General features: G+C 52.8%; 1 protein-coding gene across 2 annotated transcripts; it reads left to right on the forward strand.

Annotated features, from left to right (window-relative positions):
* Positions 1 to 1,575: 1,575 nt before the first annotated feature.
* On the forward strand, positions 1,576 to 15,451 carry SCN2B (sodium voltage-gated channel beta subunit 2). Of its 2 annotated transcripts, none has more exons than XM_032285351.1 (4): positions 1,576 to 1,882; positions 9,537 to 9,703; positions 9,984 to 10,194; positions 11,172 to 15,451. In XM_032285351.1, exons 1-4 carry the CDS (start codon positions 1,813 to 1,815, stop codon positions 11,369 to 11,371), a joined length of 648 nt encoding a protein of 215 aa, XP_032141242.1. In that variant the 5' UTR covers positions 1,576 to 1,812; the 3' UTR covers positions 11,372 to 15,451. The 2 variants fall into 2 exon arrangements, with proteins under 2 accessions (XP_032141242.1, XP_032141243.1); XM_032285352.1 differs by lacking the exon at positions 1,576 to 1,882 and adding an exon at positions 2,289 to 2,313 and having other exon boundaries at positions 11,172 to 12,405.
* Positions 15,452 to 16,699: the final 1,248 nt, after the last annotated feature.

The following is a 16,699-nucleotide window of genomic DNA, read 5'->3' on the forward strand; positions in this document are numbered from 1 at the left end:
AAAATATTAGTTGCTCCTCGTTTGGTACATAAAGCGCCCGTCACAAATGCAGGTGATTGCTGCTTGCGAATCTCTGCTCTACTTAACTGTCTCCCCAGAAGTATGGGGGTCATCTTTGCTTAGGGCCACCTTGGACTCCACCCCTTGAGTCCTCCTGCTTCTGACATTAGCTTATTTTTTTCTTCCTTCTTCAAAAGAAAAAAGCTTTAAACATACACAAAAGAAGAGAGACTATATCACAAGCCCCTTACAGGAGTCTGGAGTGCATCACCAGCTAGTTTCAACTGTCAACCACAGCATCCAGTCTCGTGCTACCTATTCTCCCATCTCTTTTGTTCTTTGAATATCTTTTTTTTGTTTTGTTTTTGAGATGGAGTCTTGCTCTGTGGCCCAGGCTGGAGTGCAGTGGTGTGATCTCGGCTCACTACAACCTCTGCCTCCCAGGTTCAAGCAATTCTCCTGCCTCAGTCCTCTCAAGTAGCTGAGATTACAGGCACACGCCCCCACACCAGGCTAATTTTTGTATTTTTGGCAGAGACGGGGTTTCACCATGTTGGCCAGGCTGGTCCCGAACTCCTGACCTCAGATGATACGCCTGGCTCAGCCTTCTAAAGTGCTGGGATTACAGGTGTGAGCCACTGTGCCCGGCTTCTTTGAATATCTTAAAGCAAATCCAGTCATATTATTTCACCTATAAACACACATGTGTGTCTTTAACAGATAAAGATGTTAAAGAACAAAACCACATTTTATCACACCCAATGAAATTAAGAATGATTCATTAATATAATCTAATATGTAGTCCAAATTTAACTTTTCTCAATGGTCTCAGAAACTTTTCTTTCCTGTTGATTTGTTCGAATAAGGTTTCTCCAAAGGCTCGTGTTACATGCGATCGTAAGATCTTTTATGTATTCTTATATCAGCCTGCTTCAACATGTTCTGTTTTCAGTGGAAACTCTAGAATGAGGAAATCATTACTTCCTGAAAGTTTCTCCAATTCACCTTCCAGAACCTTTTCAATAACACAACACAAGCATTTCTGTTTTTTTAGGGTTTTTTTTTTTTTTTTTCTTTTGAGACAGGGCCGAGGCTGGAGTGCAGTCCTGTAGCTGGGACTACAGGCATGCCACATCGCGCCTGTCTAGATTTTGTATTTTTAGTAGACATGGGTTTTGCCATGTTGCCCAGGCTGGTCTTGAACTCCTGGACTCAGGCAATCCATCTGGCCTCCCAAAGTGCTGGGATTAAAAGTGTGAGCCACTGCACCAGCCTGGGGGCATTTTTAAATGACAAAAAGTGTTCCCCCTTTACAGAATCTTTAAAATACATGGATTCTTCTAATAGCTTTCAAAATCCAACAATCATCCCAGTGAAGTAGAAATGCAGGGTTTGTATTATTTCTTATTTTAGAGGGTAAAAATTTCTGGGATTTTATTTTTTTCAAAACGACTTTCTTGTTTTAGAGGGTAAAAATTTCTGGGATTTTGTTCTTTTCAAAGAGACTTTTTTTTATGCCCTCCCACCTGCTTTTTGAAATCCACCAACCACAATATTTACCCCACCCCCCTTTTCTCTCCCCACCATCTCTCTCTCTCTCCTTTACACACTCCCTCTCTCTCTCTTTTTAGCAGCAACATACAAGCCGGCCATATTAGAGAGATGGAAATAAAGCTTCCTTAATGTTGTATATGTCTTTGAAGTACATCCGTGCATTTTTTTTTAGCATCCAACCATTCCTCCCTTGTCGTCCTCGCCCCCTCAAATCACCCTCTCCCTTAGCCCACCCGACTAACATCCCAGTCTCTGAAAATGCACAGAGATGCCTGGCTACCTCGCCCTGCCTTCAGTCTCACGGGGCTCAGTCTCTTTTTCTCTTTGGGTAAGTTAGACTCACTCACATCTGCATGCTCCCGAGGGTTCAGAAGTGTAGCCGCAATGTGAAGAGGATGGGGGCAGGGGACAGGAAAGGAGACATTGCTAGCGCTTCCCTCTGTGTCCTTGGGAAGGGAGGTGCTGGGGACTGGAAGGGACGCTGCTGGGGACTGCAGAACCCTGGGACTACTTGGTCACAGAGATGTTGGGTCAGGGGATCTGAGTGTTGCTGGGGGCTGACCATTGTCAAGGAAGGTGAATCTGCTCTGGAAGTTCCCTAAGTGGACCTACGTGGGGGTGGGGCAGAGAGTGGACTGATCTGCAGTCTCTCCAGGGATTTTTGTCGTTGTTGTTGTTGTTGCCGCAAATGTGGGGTACTGGGACTTACTGCTCCCCAAAGGGGCTTCTTTTCGGAACCTTGATTCTGGTGGATTTCAGGTATTAGGAGAGTGTGTGGGGGAGCTTGCGGCAGAAAGTTGAGTCTGGGTCTGGCTTCCTGGCACGCAGTCTCACTGATCTGTTGGAACGTGTGTGGGAGTAGGTGGGAAGCGGGCTTGGGGAATGATATCTGGGTAGGGAGGAGACCTGCTGAGGCATGCACTGATGGAGAAGGCACCTTTGGCTTGGGCCGGATGGAATGGAGGAGGGGCCAGGTGTAGAGATTCAGGAAAAATTGGAACCCATGGGCTGAGCGAGGTTGCGGCCCTTTAAATCCAGCCTCAGAACTGCCCAGCGCAGTCTTGCAGACTGTCCTGTCAAGTGGCCCCAAATATTAATTTTGTATTCGACCACTCAGAGACTTCCCAGTGGGGAGGTGGGCTAGAAAGTTATTTGCAAGCCTGCTTTGTAGAGTTTCATTCTTGCTCCTAAACTTACTCATTGCTGGAGCAGCTGCTGAGAGTCAAATCCAAGGACTGTTGATGGGAATATTCCCCATCGCAAAGCCTCTGTCTTTCTGTGGCGTGATGCGCTGGGTGTGGGGTAGGATTCTAACCACAGGCAGTGCGGATGCCCTGCCAGCCTGCTTTGCTGAGTTACTTGGCATATTAACATCAGAGCAGGACCTAGGTTTCAAGCCACCTTTGTCATTTACGGAATGACCACAGGCAAGTTACACAACCCCTCTGAGCTTCAGTTCTCTCCCAGGTAAACTAAAGAATGCCTACTTCCTGGCGTGTCTGTGACCCGGTACACGGCAGGAACTCAGCAATGGCTAACTTAAGAATGCTTCCATGGGCCCACGAGCTGCGTATGTTGTTTAGCACTCACAGCCATTGACGGAGGTGGATTCTATTACACTCAGGTTACAGGGAGGAAACAGAGGCACAGAGAAGCTACATAAGTTGCCCAGTAAGGTTACCTGACTACTGTAAACAGGGGAGCTGAGATTTGAACTCCCTGTGCCTGATCTCAGCACATTCTCTTAAACGTTGGATTCCACTGCCCCCAATGTTCAGGAAATGGCATTGCTGTGTTAACAATACCTAATCAGAGTCTCAGGACAGGCTGAAGGAGAAGGAGTTGGGCAAGTGGCCTGTTGTAAGGCGCCCCAGCTGGACAACAGGTCTCCTGCCTCAAGTGCTTCCTGCAGGAGGGAAGCCATCTGGTGAGAGCCTTAGCTACGTAAAGATAGAAAGGGGGTTCAGTGACTGCCCCCTGGGCCAGGGCACAGTCTAGGGGAAGATGGAGCCTGGGATGAAGAAGTCTGAGTATTGGGGCTGGGAGATGGTGGTGGGAAGAAGCTAAAGCTTCTGCAAACCTGAGTGGGAGAGGATGAAGGAGTGGGGACTTTGAACTTGACCTTGATTGGTGCCGTGATGAGGCATGCCCCTGGCACTCCAATGCTGAGGGCTGAGTTGACAACGGAACTTCGGTGGTGTTGCAGTAGCATCGATTCCCAGGACAGAGGATGCCACAAGTGACAAGGGAGGGGACTGTGTCGGGTTGGGCTTGTGGGAATGACCGAGGAGGTGGCAAAGAGAAAGGGCAGGTGGGCAACTGGCTCTACCCCAGACAGAAGCATACAAGTCTAGTTTTAGCTAGAAACAATTCAAGTGATTGGACTTCCCTCAAGTTTTTCTTGAGACTGTTGACTCCATAGTCACTGGCCTGGTTACCAAAGGTATGTATTATGTTAGGGGAGGCATAGAAAGGGGAGTCTGGGCTGAGAACAGTGGCTCACGCCTGTATCCCAGCGATTTGGGAGGCCGAGGTGGGAGGACTGCTTGAGGCCAGGAGTTAGGGACCAGGCTGGGCAACATAGCAAGACCCTGTTTCTACAAAAAAGAGAAAAGAAAGAAAAGAAAAAAAAGAAAAATGAGTCAGGCATAGCGTTGTGTGCTTGTAGTCCTAACTGCTCCGGGAGGCTGCGGTAGGAGTATCAAGAGTTCAAGGCTGCAGCGAGCTGTGATCACACCCCTGTATTCCAGCACAGGCAACAGAGCCAGACCTTGTCTCAAAAAAAAAAAAAAAAAAGAAGGAAGAAAGTGAAGTCCGGTCCTCATTCTCATCCATTGCACATATCTGCTGCTTAAGGCTGCAGGGACCCAGACATGGAAAGAAAGCTGTGTTTTCTTCCTTTGGCAGACTTTATTGAGTCCTCACTCTGTGTCATATACTGTCCTGAGTGTCAGGGACACCCAGATGAATAAGAATCGGTTCCCCAGAGCCTCTTCAGGAAAACAAGTAATAAAAGAGAACATTGTATGTATGGTAACAATAACAGCAACAATGAGAATCACAGTCACAGCTAGCTTTTGTCCAGGCTGTGTGCTAGGCACCGTGCTGAGCTCCATACGGGTAGTAAGTCATTTCAGCCCTAAGACAGCCCTAGGAAGCTGGGCTCTGATCGTCCTCTCTATTACAGATGAGGAAACAGAATCTCTGGGAGGTTAACTATCCTGCTAGTCTGCCCTCGTCATGTGGAAGAGATAGGAACAGGCTTGGGGTGAGGACAAGGACACTGGGGAGAGCCACTGAGGCTATGCCCTGTGGGCTGGGACCTGAAGGATAAGTAAGAGGGTCCCAGGGGCAGGAGGGCAAATGAGCTTCCCAACCTGAAGCAAAATATGTGCAAAGGCATGAAGGAGGCAAGGAAGGTGTTTTCACAAAAATCAGAACTGAGGGTCACTGGAGTGAAGGGGACCTGGGGAGACAGAGACTGGCAGGAGATGAGGCTAGGGTATAGGTTGGTCCCAGATGGCAAAGGGCTTGGAAGCTGTGCCCAGGAGCCTGGACTCAATCTGGAAAGCAGTGGGTAGGTGTTGGAGGTGAAGCGTGATGAGGGTGTGTTGCTCCTGGATGCCTGGGGATGGACTAGAGCGGCTGGGGCTGGGGAGACCCTGGAGCAGGATGGGTCTGGGTGCTAAGGCAGCTCAGGTGCGGATATAAGGGCTGGATGCCATACTCACCTGGGAGGCAGCGGCTGCCCCAGAGACACTTTTTAGTGTCTAAACTGCCCTGTTTACACACTTTTTTTTTTTAACCAAGAAGAAAATAATTACCTCATAGGTTGCTGTAGAGTGGAAAGAGGAGTGAAGAAATTAACTTCCAGTCTCTGCAAGAGATAGCATCTGGCAGATGAGCAAATGTTCACAGTCTCTGCAAGGTGGGCTAGCTAGAACAGTGGATGACACCAGGCCTGAGGGGTCCAGATGTGCCTTGGAGACAGCGGGAGTGGGGGGGGGAGGGGGGGGGGGGGGGGGGGAGTCGGCGATGCTGAGATTTTGGATCTAAGATCAGAAGCCACAGCCTGTGGATGATTATTTCCCTTCTGTGAGTTGAAAGTCAGGAGACACAGGCCCCAGACCTGGCCTCAAATGGGATGACCAGGAAGATTGTGGGTCCCGCCCCGCCACTTTGTATGGAGGTTCCTTTAAATGAGTCCATTCCCTGCTGGCTGGCCTGACTGGAGTTGGACCTGCCATGTAGTCAGCAAGAGGTATGGTCCCCTGATGCCTTGGAATGGGGATCACTTCCCCACTCAGCTTCAACCTGTCTGGAGCCGGGCAGTCTGGCTTCAGATTCAAGCTTCGCCTCTTACTAGCCGTGAACTTGGGCTCTTCCCGTAAATTCTTTGTGCTCCGTCTTCCTCATCCGGAATGTAGGAGTGATAACAGCGTTTTGTGAGCATTAAATGAGGGGATATACATAGAGTTCTTAAACAAGTGCCTGGCTCCTTGTAAGCATTTTGTAAGGGTTTGTGATTATGATGAAGTCCTTTCTGTGGCCTTGGCCGTGCATTCGGGTGCTTTCCCGAAGCAGGAGAGTTAATCAAGGGACCAGAGTTTGGCTCACAGCTCTGACTTTGTTGAACCATGGTCCCCTCATGTTTAATGAGGGCCCCGGACTGGCGGAAGGTCTGAGGCCGAGCAGCCTAGAGCTGCTGGGATTCTGGTGAGGCCACAGGCTCACGTGGGGATCTTGGATTAGGGGCCAGGAACCATGACTCTGGCCTCAGCTTGTCCTTATTCTCTGCGTGTGGCGCTCATGACCTCTCTTTCCTCACCGGCAAAACAGTGGGGCTGGAGCTACGGTTTCTGATCTCAGCTCTAAGCTCTGGCTTTCTCTGGTTTGGGGATCCCCCAACTCCCAGCCCTAGCTCGCTCCGCAGGATGAAACTTGACGTTTGACCTCTGTGACCACTAGAGGGCACGCGTGTTCCGCCCGGTGCCTTCTGCGGTGCCTTCTGCAGTGCCTTCTGCAGTGCCGCGCTGCAGGGTGGGGAGCCGGAGCCCGCATTGCACCTCTCCGGCTGCCCCAGTCCTGCCGGCCAAAAAAGTCGCCCCCGCACTCCTCTCTATCCTGCCTTCCCCCACGGCAGGGTGCTAGCTCCTTCGAGATCGTGGGGTTCAAGTTCTAATCTGGAGCGGAGCCTTGGGCTTGGTGTGGGGCAGAGGCCCGCACAGGGTCAGCTCGGCTTCACAGAACGCTGACTGTTTGGCCTGGGGAGCCCCTGGGAAGGTGACCGACCTTCCAAGGGAAGGGCCAGAGGGGCAGGACAGTCCTGGGATGGGAGGTAAGCTCAGGACAAGCGCTGTGAATGCTTTCCCTCAGAGCCCTGGGCCTCTGCAGATGGGGGTGCTATTGGCATTTTCTGCACACCTCCTCCCTGGCTGGTGCAGTGCCAGATGCTTTCCGAATGGCGATGAAAGTGCAGGAGATGGAATTGGGCTTTGTTCTTCCTGGCAGGGGCCCACTCAGCCTCCCCAGTCCCAACTTCCTTAATGAGCACTTAAGCTGACACCTGGAATCCTCCGCCCTGGGCTCCTCCTCTAGAAAACGCAGATGGTGACACTTGTCACCCAGGTTGGAGGACAGGTGAGGTCCCCATCCCTACCCCCCAATCCAGGGCTTTTGCCAGTTCAGAGAATCTCTGGTGCTTAAGTCCTGCTACTTGCCGGGGTCGCTGGGCTGGGGGGCTGGGCTGGCAGAAGGATGCTCCAGGCAGACGTTGATTCCCTTGCGCACAGGCTGCAGGGCTCGGGCTTCTGGGGTGGGGCCCTGCAGCTTTGTGCACAAAAAAAAAAAAAAAAAAAAGCCAGTTTGAAAAATAGGAGCCCTGCCCCGCCCAGTGCTGTTCGCCAATTCCTATGGATTAGCTGGAGGGGGGCAGTCTCCAAGGTACCCTTAGGCCAGGCCAGAGGCTCCTCTAGAAGCCCTTCCTGTTTACAAGGCAGCAAGGGAGAATGGAGGACAACGGCAGCTACCATTTGCCTATTTTCTGCTTATTTTCATTATCAAGACAACCCTGGGAGGTAGGTGTCACCATCTGCATTTTACAAAAGAGCAGCCCTCACTCTCCCAGCTTCTAATGCCAGAGCTGGGATTGAACCCAAGTCTGGTCGCATCCCCTTGTCTATGCTGTTCCCATATCAGCCGCTATCAGGCTGGACAGCCTCCCCGCGGCCCCCACACTCCCCAACCCTGCAGCGACCTCCTATTAGTTAGTCCAAGAGTAAACTAATTCCGCATCCTGGCCCACAAGCCTCTGTGAGCTGGCCCATGCCCAATGCTTGGGCCTCAAGTCTCACCATTCACCCCCTCGGTCACTCTGCTCCCTCTGCCTCAGGCACACGGAACTCCTCCCAGCCACTGGGTCTTGGCCCCTGGGAGTACCCCTGCCTGGGAGCTTGGCTCCCTCAAAACCTCAACGGGCTCACTCCCTCCCTCACTTCAGGGGGGCACAGAGCTGTCTTCCCTGCCCACCCGACATCAAACAATGCCCCTCTACCTTGCCGTGGATCTCCATCTACAATTCCATGATGTTTTTCCTTGTTGACGTCTATCCTTCTCCCCAGAATACAAGCTTCATGACGCAGTGACCCTGCCTGTCTTGTTCACAGCAGTAGCCCCCAGGGCCTAGACCAGGTGCCTGGCACACAGTTGGTGATTTAGAAATATTTGATGAATGAGTGACTGAATGGTGCTGAACACTGCTGTTTATCTTCCATAAAGAAGAGGAATCTTCTGAGATAAGGTTTTTGATGATACAGGCAGAGAATCTTGGACTCCGGTGAGTCCAGTGAGGTGCCTGGCGTGACATTTAAGGAGGTATTTCCATGACCAGAGAGTGGATACCCCTTAAGTATCGTGCCCCAGGCCCCTCACTTGCCTCCCTGTAGGCTCTGTCCAGCTTAGAATATCACAGTGGGACAGGCCTTTCTCAGCCCCAGCACCAAGGGCTCCTGGCCTTTGTCTCGTCACCCTGCCTGCCTGTGGCAGCTCCTTGCTGTGGTGTCTCTCAGACATCTCTGAGAGGGACTCCTGTCCCTGCAGACCCATCAGTTGGTCCTTGGAATGGTGCCTCTTCTTCTGGGGCACCTCTTCCCCCACGGCTTGTCTGCCCTCTTTCCTGTCTGTCACAAGCCTGAGGAAAGTAGGGGCTGGGCTGGGCTGGGCTGGCACACAGCTTTGCTCTGTCCTTGGGATATGGAGATCGAGGCCTTCCAAATCTCCAGCTGTTCTCACACTGCTGTCCTGAGAACAGAACTGCGGGAGCCCTGCAGTTTCAGCTGGAAGGGGAAGGGCTTTGGCCGAACAAAGATGTTTAGAAGTGGTGAGAATAAGGGGGCAAGCATAGGGAACCCCCCTGTCCGTGGTCTTCTGCCAGCATGTGACAGAACTGGGGCAAGTGGTGGGGGGTCACCCAGCCGTGGTTCTAGAAAATGCTGGGGCCATTTGGCTGCCCCTGGCTTGACAGATGATGTGATGATTTGGTCCCTCTCCTCCCCTACCTGCTCTGCCACCTCATTTTGCCCCAAAGACCACATCTGGTGTCCCAAGTGCCTTCCCACTCCAGAAGTTCAAACTGGGGAGGCTGAGCGGGCCCCGGCCAGGAAGAACAAAGCCCAATTCCATGCGGCTTGCACCTGTACTCCCGGCTACTTGGGAGGCTGAGGTGAGAGGATCGCCTAAGCCCAGCAGGTCGAGGCTGCAGTGAATCATGATTACACCACTGCACTCCAGCTTGGGCAACAGAGTGAGACTCTTTTGCAAATAACAGTAACTCCCACCTCCTGACTAACTGGAGCTGTCAAGGACCCAGTTCCCCGCCTGTAGCTCCGTGCTGCCTCATCCCCCAACACCCCCCAGGCACAGGGGGCTTGGCTCTCCCCAGCCCTTTCATCCAGACTCCTCACAGCTTGTGGCTTCATCTGCAGTGCCACCAGGACAGAGCATGGAGGTCACAGTACCTCCCATCCTCAACGTCCTCAATGGCTCTGACGCCCGCCTGCCCTGCACCTTCAACTCCTGCTACAAGGTAAACCACAAGCAGTTCTCCCTGAACTGGACTTACCAGCAGTGCAACAACTGCTCGGAGGAGATGGTGAGTCCTGGGCTGGAGGCGGGGCTGGGGGAGGAGGCAGGAGCCCCGCAGCACGAAGCCCCTTGTCCCACCACCGGCCCCTGCACTGGACCAGGGCCCCAGAGGACCCTGGGTGGGCTGCGTGCTCTGGAGCTTTGACACAGGTGTGCTGCACACCACAGGTGCCCCCTGGAGGTAACGGCTTCTCTTCCCCAGGAAAAGAGCGGATGGGGGCATCCCCACTGTCCTTGTAGTTCCTTGCTCATCCAGCCGCCCATCCTGTCCCTTGCCCCGTCCTCAGTTCCTCCAGTTCCGCATGAAGATCATTAACCTGAAGCTGGAGCGGTTTCAAGACCGCGTGGAGTTCTCGGGGCACCCCAGCAAGTACGATGTGTCCGTGATGTTGAGAAACGTGCAGCTGGAGGACAAGGGCATTTACAACTGCTACATCATGAACCCACCTGACCGCCACCGTGGCCACGGCAAGATCCACCTGGAGGTCATTATGGAAGGTGAGGGCTGGGGTGCCAGCTGCGGGGCCCTGACCTTCCCCACCCACCTGCTGTCCACAGCATCAGCTCAGGGCACTGTGGAGAGGTGGTGCCCTCCTGAGGGTGGGAGAAACCTTGTGCTGCATAGAAAGCATCCATTTTCTTCCCTCTCGTCCTCAAGGACCTGGGAACATGTCCCAGAGAGTCCAGGTAATGATATAGACTATGATGCTGCTCTTGAGGATGGGGCGGGGTGTGGTGGTTCACACCTGTAATCACAGCACTTTGGGAGGCTGAGGCAGGTAGATCGCTTGAGCTCAGGAATTCGAGACCAGCCTGGGCAACATGGCAAAACCCCATCTCTACAGAAAATGCAAAAATTAGCTGGGCATGGTGGCTCACACCTGCACTCCCGGCTACTTGGGAGGCTGAGGTGAGAGGATCACCTAAGCCCAGCAGGTCGAGGCTGCAGTGAATCTTGATTACACCACTGCACTCCAGCCTGGGCAACAGAGCAAGACCCTGTTTCAAATGACAACAGTAACAATGACAGCGATGTGGCGGCTTTCATTTGTTGGGTACTTCTGTGTCTCAGCCCTCGGGTTAAGGTCTGTTTATGCATTATCTTTTCCTCATAAAAACCTTATGAGGGAGGTACGATTGTTATCCCCATTTCATAGGTTAGAAAACTGAGGTTAGACACGCTAGGTTACCTAAGGTCACACAATTCATAAGTTGTACAATTAGGACTCAAATTTAGGTCTGTTTGATCTTAAAGTTAATGCTTTTAAATACTTTATCACCCTACCTCCTCTGAGGGCTTTGAGTGTCCTGGGATTTGGGGGCAGGGGCGCTTCAGGGTCAGTCACCTGGATTGCTTTTTGGCTTTGCTAAAGACAGGAAAGCCAGGATGGCTCCACGCATGCCACAGGGGAGTGGGGTGGTGGAGGAGGCCCTTTTGCCGGCCCTGGTGCTCAGTGGCCCTGCTTTCTTTCCAGAGCCCCCTGAGCGGGACTCCACTGTGGCCGTGATTGTGGGTGCCTCCGTCGGGGGCTTCCTGGCTGTGGTCATCCTGGTGCTGATGGTGGTCAAGTGCGTGAGGAGAAAAAAAGAGCAGAAGCTGAGCACAGATGACCTGAAGACTGAGGAGGAGGGCAAGACAGACGGCGAGGGCAATGCAGATGATGGCGCCAAGTAGTGGGTGGGCAGCCATGCAGCCTCCCGCGTCCCGTCTCCTTCCGATCCGCCCTGTACAGTGACCCTGCCTGCCTGCTCTTGGTGTGCATCCCGTGACCTAGGACCCCAGGGCCTACCTGGGGCCTCCTGAACCCCCCAGTTTGTATCTCCCGCCCTGCACCAAGAGTGACCCACTCTCTTCCATCTGAGAAACCTGCCATGCTCTGGGACGTGTGGGCCCTGGGGAGAGGAGAGAAGGGGCTCCCACCTGTCAGTCCCTGGGAGGAGGCAGGAGGCATGTGTGAAGGTCCCCAGAGAGAAGGGAGTGGGTGGGCAGGGGTGGAGGAGGGGCCGCTGTCCACCTGCCCAGTGCTTGGCCTGACAGTGGCTTCAGAGAGGGCCTGGTAGGGAGAGAGGGCTTTCCTGTGCTGATAGAGCTCCCTCAGGGCGGCCTTGGCCTGGCACAGCTGTGCTCCTCCCCTGCTCCCAGCCCAGAGCAGCCATCAGGCTGGAGTTCCTGAAACCTGGAGGGGTATGTTAAAGGGGCGACTGTGCATTCCAGGGCACTGAAGGAAAGCTGGGGCTGCGGGCAAAGCTGGACATGCGCCCTGGCCCAGGAGGCCGTGCTGGGCCCTCGTTTCCATTGCTAGTGGCCTCCTTGGGGCTCCCATTGGCTCCTAACCCTTGGGACTCTGGATGAGGCCAGAACTGGAAGAGCAGCTTCAGGTAGGGGGCGGTGTTCCACAGCGGGGTACCCACCGACAGAGGCCAGTTTCAAAGTCAGCCGAGGGGCTGAGGGGTGAGCTTCATGGTGAATGGAGGTTGCTACAGGCTCTACCTTCTCCATGGCGTGACTACTCTCGCCTGGGAAGGGGCAGCCAAGGCTGGGAAATGAGGAGGCCGAGCACAGGGTGGGGAAGCTTTATTTGGGACTTCAGTGAGAACTCTCCCAGTTCCCCTCAGCAGGGTTTCCACTTGGCTTTTGGCTACAGAGGGAAGGGAAAGCCTGAGGTCGGCATGAGGGAGGCCCTGGAGCCTGAGACCCCAGCGTCGACCCTGTCCCATCTGCAGCCACGCTACTTGCTCCTCTCCCAACAACTCCCTTTGTGGGGACAAAAGTGGCAATTGTGGGCCAGGCACAGTGGCTCACGCCTGTAATCCCAGCACTTTGGGAGGCCAAGGTGGGTGGATCACCTGAGGTCAGGAGTTCAAGACCAGCCTGGCCAACATGACAAAATCCATCTCTGCTAAAAATACAAAAATTAGCTGGGCATGGTGCATGCCTGTAATCCCAGCCACTTGGAGGCTAAGGGAGGAGAATCGCTTGAGCCCAGGAAGCAGAGGTTGCAATGAGCCAAGATCGCGCCACTGCACTCCAGCCTGGGTGACAGAGAGACTCCATCTCAAAAAAAAAAGTGGCAATTGTGGGGAGCTGACCATCACTGCCATTACACTCACATTCAATGGAAATTGATTAGGCATGAGAGAAGGAGCAAGAGACAGAAACACTGCCTCTGAGAACATGACCTTGGAAGACCCTCAGAGATCAACTAGCCAAGTCACTCACTTACAGATGGGGGAAACTGAGGTTCCAACAGACAGAAACAGGGTCCTGCCGTCTTCTCTGGCTCCTCAGTCTCCAGTTTGGATCAACAGAGCCATCATTTTTCCAGTGGGAGGGGTTTCTGGGGCCTGGTTCTTGATGGGGCGAGGTGGAGGGATGGGCTCCTTTAGCCCTACCCCTCTCCCAGGAGCCCAGCCCCTCTAACTGAGGCTAAGGAGGATCGGGAGGGAAGCAGGGAGGGAGGGAGCCAGAGTGGGAAGGGCGCAGCTGCTGGCAATGCCCCATTCCCTGCTCTAGCACTTCCCAGCCTTTCCAGGAGTTCAGCCCCACCCCTGCTCAGGGAGTCAGTCAGGTGCCCAGGGTAGGGAATAAGTCTGAGGAAAGGGGGTGGAGGCAGGACAGTGACAGTCTCAGGGACCAATCCCTGCCTCTGCCCCTCACATGGCCAATTTGGGGAGAGAGAAATATCATCTAGGAGATCCAGCTTAATTTGCTTCAATTCAGCAACCATTTATTGAGCATCTATTATGTGCCAGGCACTGTGTGGGGCACCAGGGATATACACAAAGCCATAAGCATTGGGGACTGCCAGGTCAGCACTGTAGGGACCAAGATTAACTTTTTGGTGCATCTAATTCCACTTCTGCAAGACGCTGCTTCCAAGGCTACAGTTGGGGAAGATGAAGAGATTCTAGAATCTGAACCCTGGGAAGGGACACCCAGCAGGGAAGAGGGGCAATATAACAGGGTCAAGGATACAGAGGCCAGGCAGAGTGGGTGCAGAGTGGGGCATGGGCAAGCAGCCTGGTAACACCTGTGTGAGGTGAGTCAAGCCCATCTGGAAATGCTAAACTAATCAGCTCAGTACCTAACTGCCAATCAACACACTGCCAACAGGGGTGGGCTAAGCTACCGGGATGCCTGCAGCAGATGGACGCTGCCCATCCTTGAGCCTGCCAGCTGGGGGCAGAGAGGTGGGTGGTGGGCACGTCATGCCAGCTGGGACCAAGAGTGGTTGTCTACATTTCTGCAGCTTGCAGATTTTGTTTTTTTGGTCACCCTTTAAGTGTCCTTCTCTCCCAGGATGAGTGAGGATCTGTGCTGATGTTGGCATCTTATCTTTTTCCAGGATCCATTAACTTTTAGGGGAATTATTTGCGGGCTTTCCTAGTGTATTCTGAGAAGTTCTAACTCTCCATCAAGAAGCCCAAGATTTCTGGAGTCTTCTTTTTCCCTCTGCCCTGACCAACTGGGGCCCAGGGAAAGCAATGTCTCTTCAGGGGCCTCATGGCCCCAGCAGATGGGGCTGGGTCAGGAGCCATCTCTGCCCCAGGTGCTCTGCCCTCATACGCATTTTATTCTGGAGCGTCTTAGACTCTCCTCCAGAGGATTCAGAGCTGTCTCCCCCAGGGTGGTGAGATCGGGAGCAAAATGGGGCTTCTATAGGTAGAGGCGGAAAATCAGTGTGATGTTTCCACGGCGGCCATTTCCACAGCTACCCTGCTTCCTAACTTACGCTGACAAGTTCCTCCTCTTCCTACCGTGGGGCTCGATCCCAGCTTCTGGCTGCAGGTTCCCACCACCACGCTCTGCTGGTTTCAGTCTGCTGACTCTCAACTGCTCCAGCCTCTCCTGCTCTCTCAGCACCTCACCCCACCCCCCATCTGTCTTTTCCTCCTAATTAAGGGCCACTGCACAGAGAGACGGGCTGGCTAACCCATGGGATTTAGCTTATAAGAACAAAGCACAATTTTTCAGGACTGAAATGCCTTGAGGTGCCTTGGAACTGGCTTTGGAAATTGCTATCTGCCTCCTAGCTATGGACTCATCACAGTTCCAGTTTATAAAAAGGAAAAGCTGATGGGATCCATATTTCTCTTTGCGAGTCTCCTTGGGGAGGTTGGGCTGGTAAATAGTTACAAGGTCAGGTTAAGCAGACAGACAATTGAAAATACTGGGCAGGTCCAAAAGGATAGTCCCAGGCCATAGGAATGGCTTGGTGCAGTTCACGGGTGATGAAGCGAGAAATCTTCCTTCCTACTTATGTCTTAAGGATGGGCAGCCTGTGTCTCTTGCTGTGCCTCTTGCTGGAGTCTTCCTTTATTGAAGCTTGCTGATGCACTGTACATAGTCTCTATAGGTATAGCTATATTATATATACAAATATCAAACATCTCACCACACCCACCCCAGAAGTTACACTGTGTGTGTGTGTGTGTGTGTGTGTGTGTGTGTGTGTGTGTGTGTGTATGTGTAATCACTTCTCAGTGTTTCGAGTTGATTCACCAAAGGCAAATTTTGGAATGTTCTTGGACTTTGTACACTTGGAGGGGAAAACCCAACTACTTACGCACTTTCTCGCTTGTGTGTGCTATCGAGAGGCTGGAAGGGGTGGTCGGAAGGGGAGAGAAACTGAGCTGGCCCTCTATGACCCGACTGCTGGGATGTATCTGCTTTTGGGAGCAGACTGACTTTCTTTTGCAATTTGTCTTATTGTTTGGGTCTACTGGCAACAATAAACTGTCTCCCCTGAAAATCCCTCGAGTGTGGCTTTCTTCAGGGGTGCAGGGCAGGGTAGGCTGAAGATTCGCAAGGATCTTGACTGAACCCCAGGTGCTCCTTTCCTGGTAATCCCATTGGTGCTGCCCGATCTCCAGCATCTGAGGGCCTCAGCGCCCCTGCCTTACAAGGGTAAGGTTGTGTACCCCACATTTGTTATGGATGTTTCATCCTTTTGCCTTCCCCAACCCCCTGGGGACTGCCCACTTTGGGGCAGCGTGGCTAAACACCTACTTCTTGGAAGGCTCTCCATTATTTTGGGGATGAAGACAACCCTGGAAGCTCCCAAGGCTGACTGTCCCACGGATGTTGCTTGTTCTTTGCATGGGCAGACAGGCCATCCTTCCTGCTCTGTTCCCCAACAGTGTTGGATTAGACAGATATCTCTTTTGCCTCCTCTGGACTCAGGAAGAATGATGACAGCCGGTCAGAGTCTGCCCTCATGCAATTCATGGAGAAGGGTGGCTGTGGGAAGGTTCAGGCGGCTCGTGTCCCATCTACATACTGCTGGATCCTATTGACATGTGCCAAAGCAGCCCTAAGAAGTTTAGGACCAAAGGCGACCCCCTGGCTGGGGGCTCCACTGTCCCAGACAGGCCTCATTCTCTCCTGTTCTCCATTCTTCTGCCTCTTTCCATCTCTCCTTTCCTTCCTTGCATGGCTTCTCTCTCTTTCTCTCTCTCTTTCTCTCTCAACTAGGAGGCTTGGCAGACAAGAAAAACCTCAACTTGTGGAATGGCAAGGAGATACTTAAGTAGTTGGTTCCTACTTTTCTCTTGGTTTCTGTCTCGTTTCTGTCTGCTCCCTGGTGACCCAGAGACCCTCACCAGTGGTTAGTAGTTAGAAATATGCCAAGAAGACCTCAATATTGGTGGTTCTAATGCCTTAAAGGGTAGCAGCTGCCACTTGGGAGGGAAGTCAGACAGGAGGTGGCAGCGTTAAACAAAGGTGGCTGGTGTTTAACACAGCCAAAGTTCCCTTGGTTTAAAAGGATGTCTATTCCTGGAGCCTCTGAGTCCTTTCAAGGATGGAGTCAGGGAGGATGCTTCTGTCCTTAACAGATAGGAAAATCTGGGCAAGGGACAGGGACTGAGAAGCAGAAGGCACCAGGTTTTCTGGTTGGTTCCTTCCAGGAGGGACACAGGCTCCTGACATTCAGCCAGGCCAGCAGCATCTTCCTCACTGGGCTTTTCCCCCAAAACTCTTGGAAGTCACAAACTGAGCCTG

Source organism: Sapajus apella, unplaced genomic scaffold, assembly GCF_009761245.1.
Source record: "Sapajus apella isolate SASKATOON/1434 unplaced genomic scaffold, GSC_monkey_1.0 scaffold16, whole genome shotgun sequence".
Taxonomy (NCBI): Eukaryota; Metazoa; Chordata; class Mammalia; order Primates; family Cebidae; genus Sapajus; species Sapajus apella.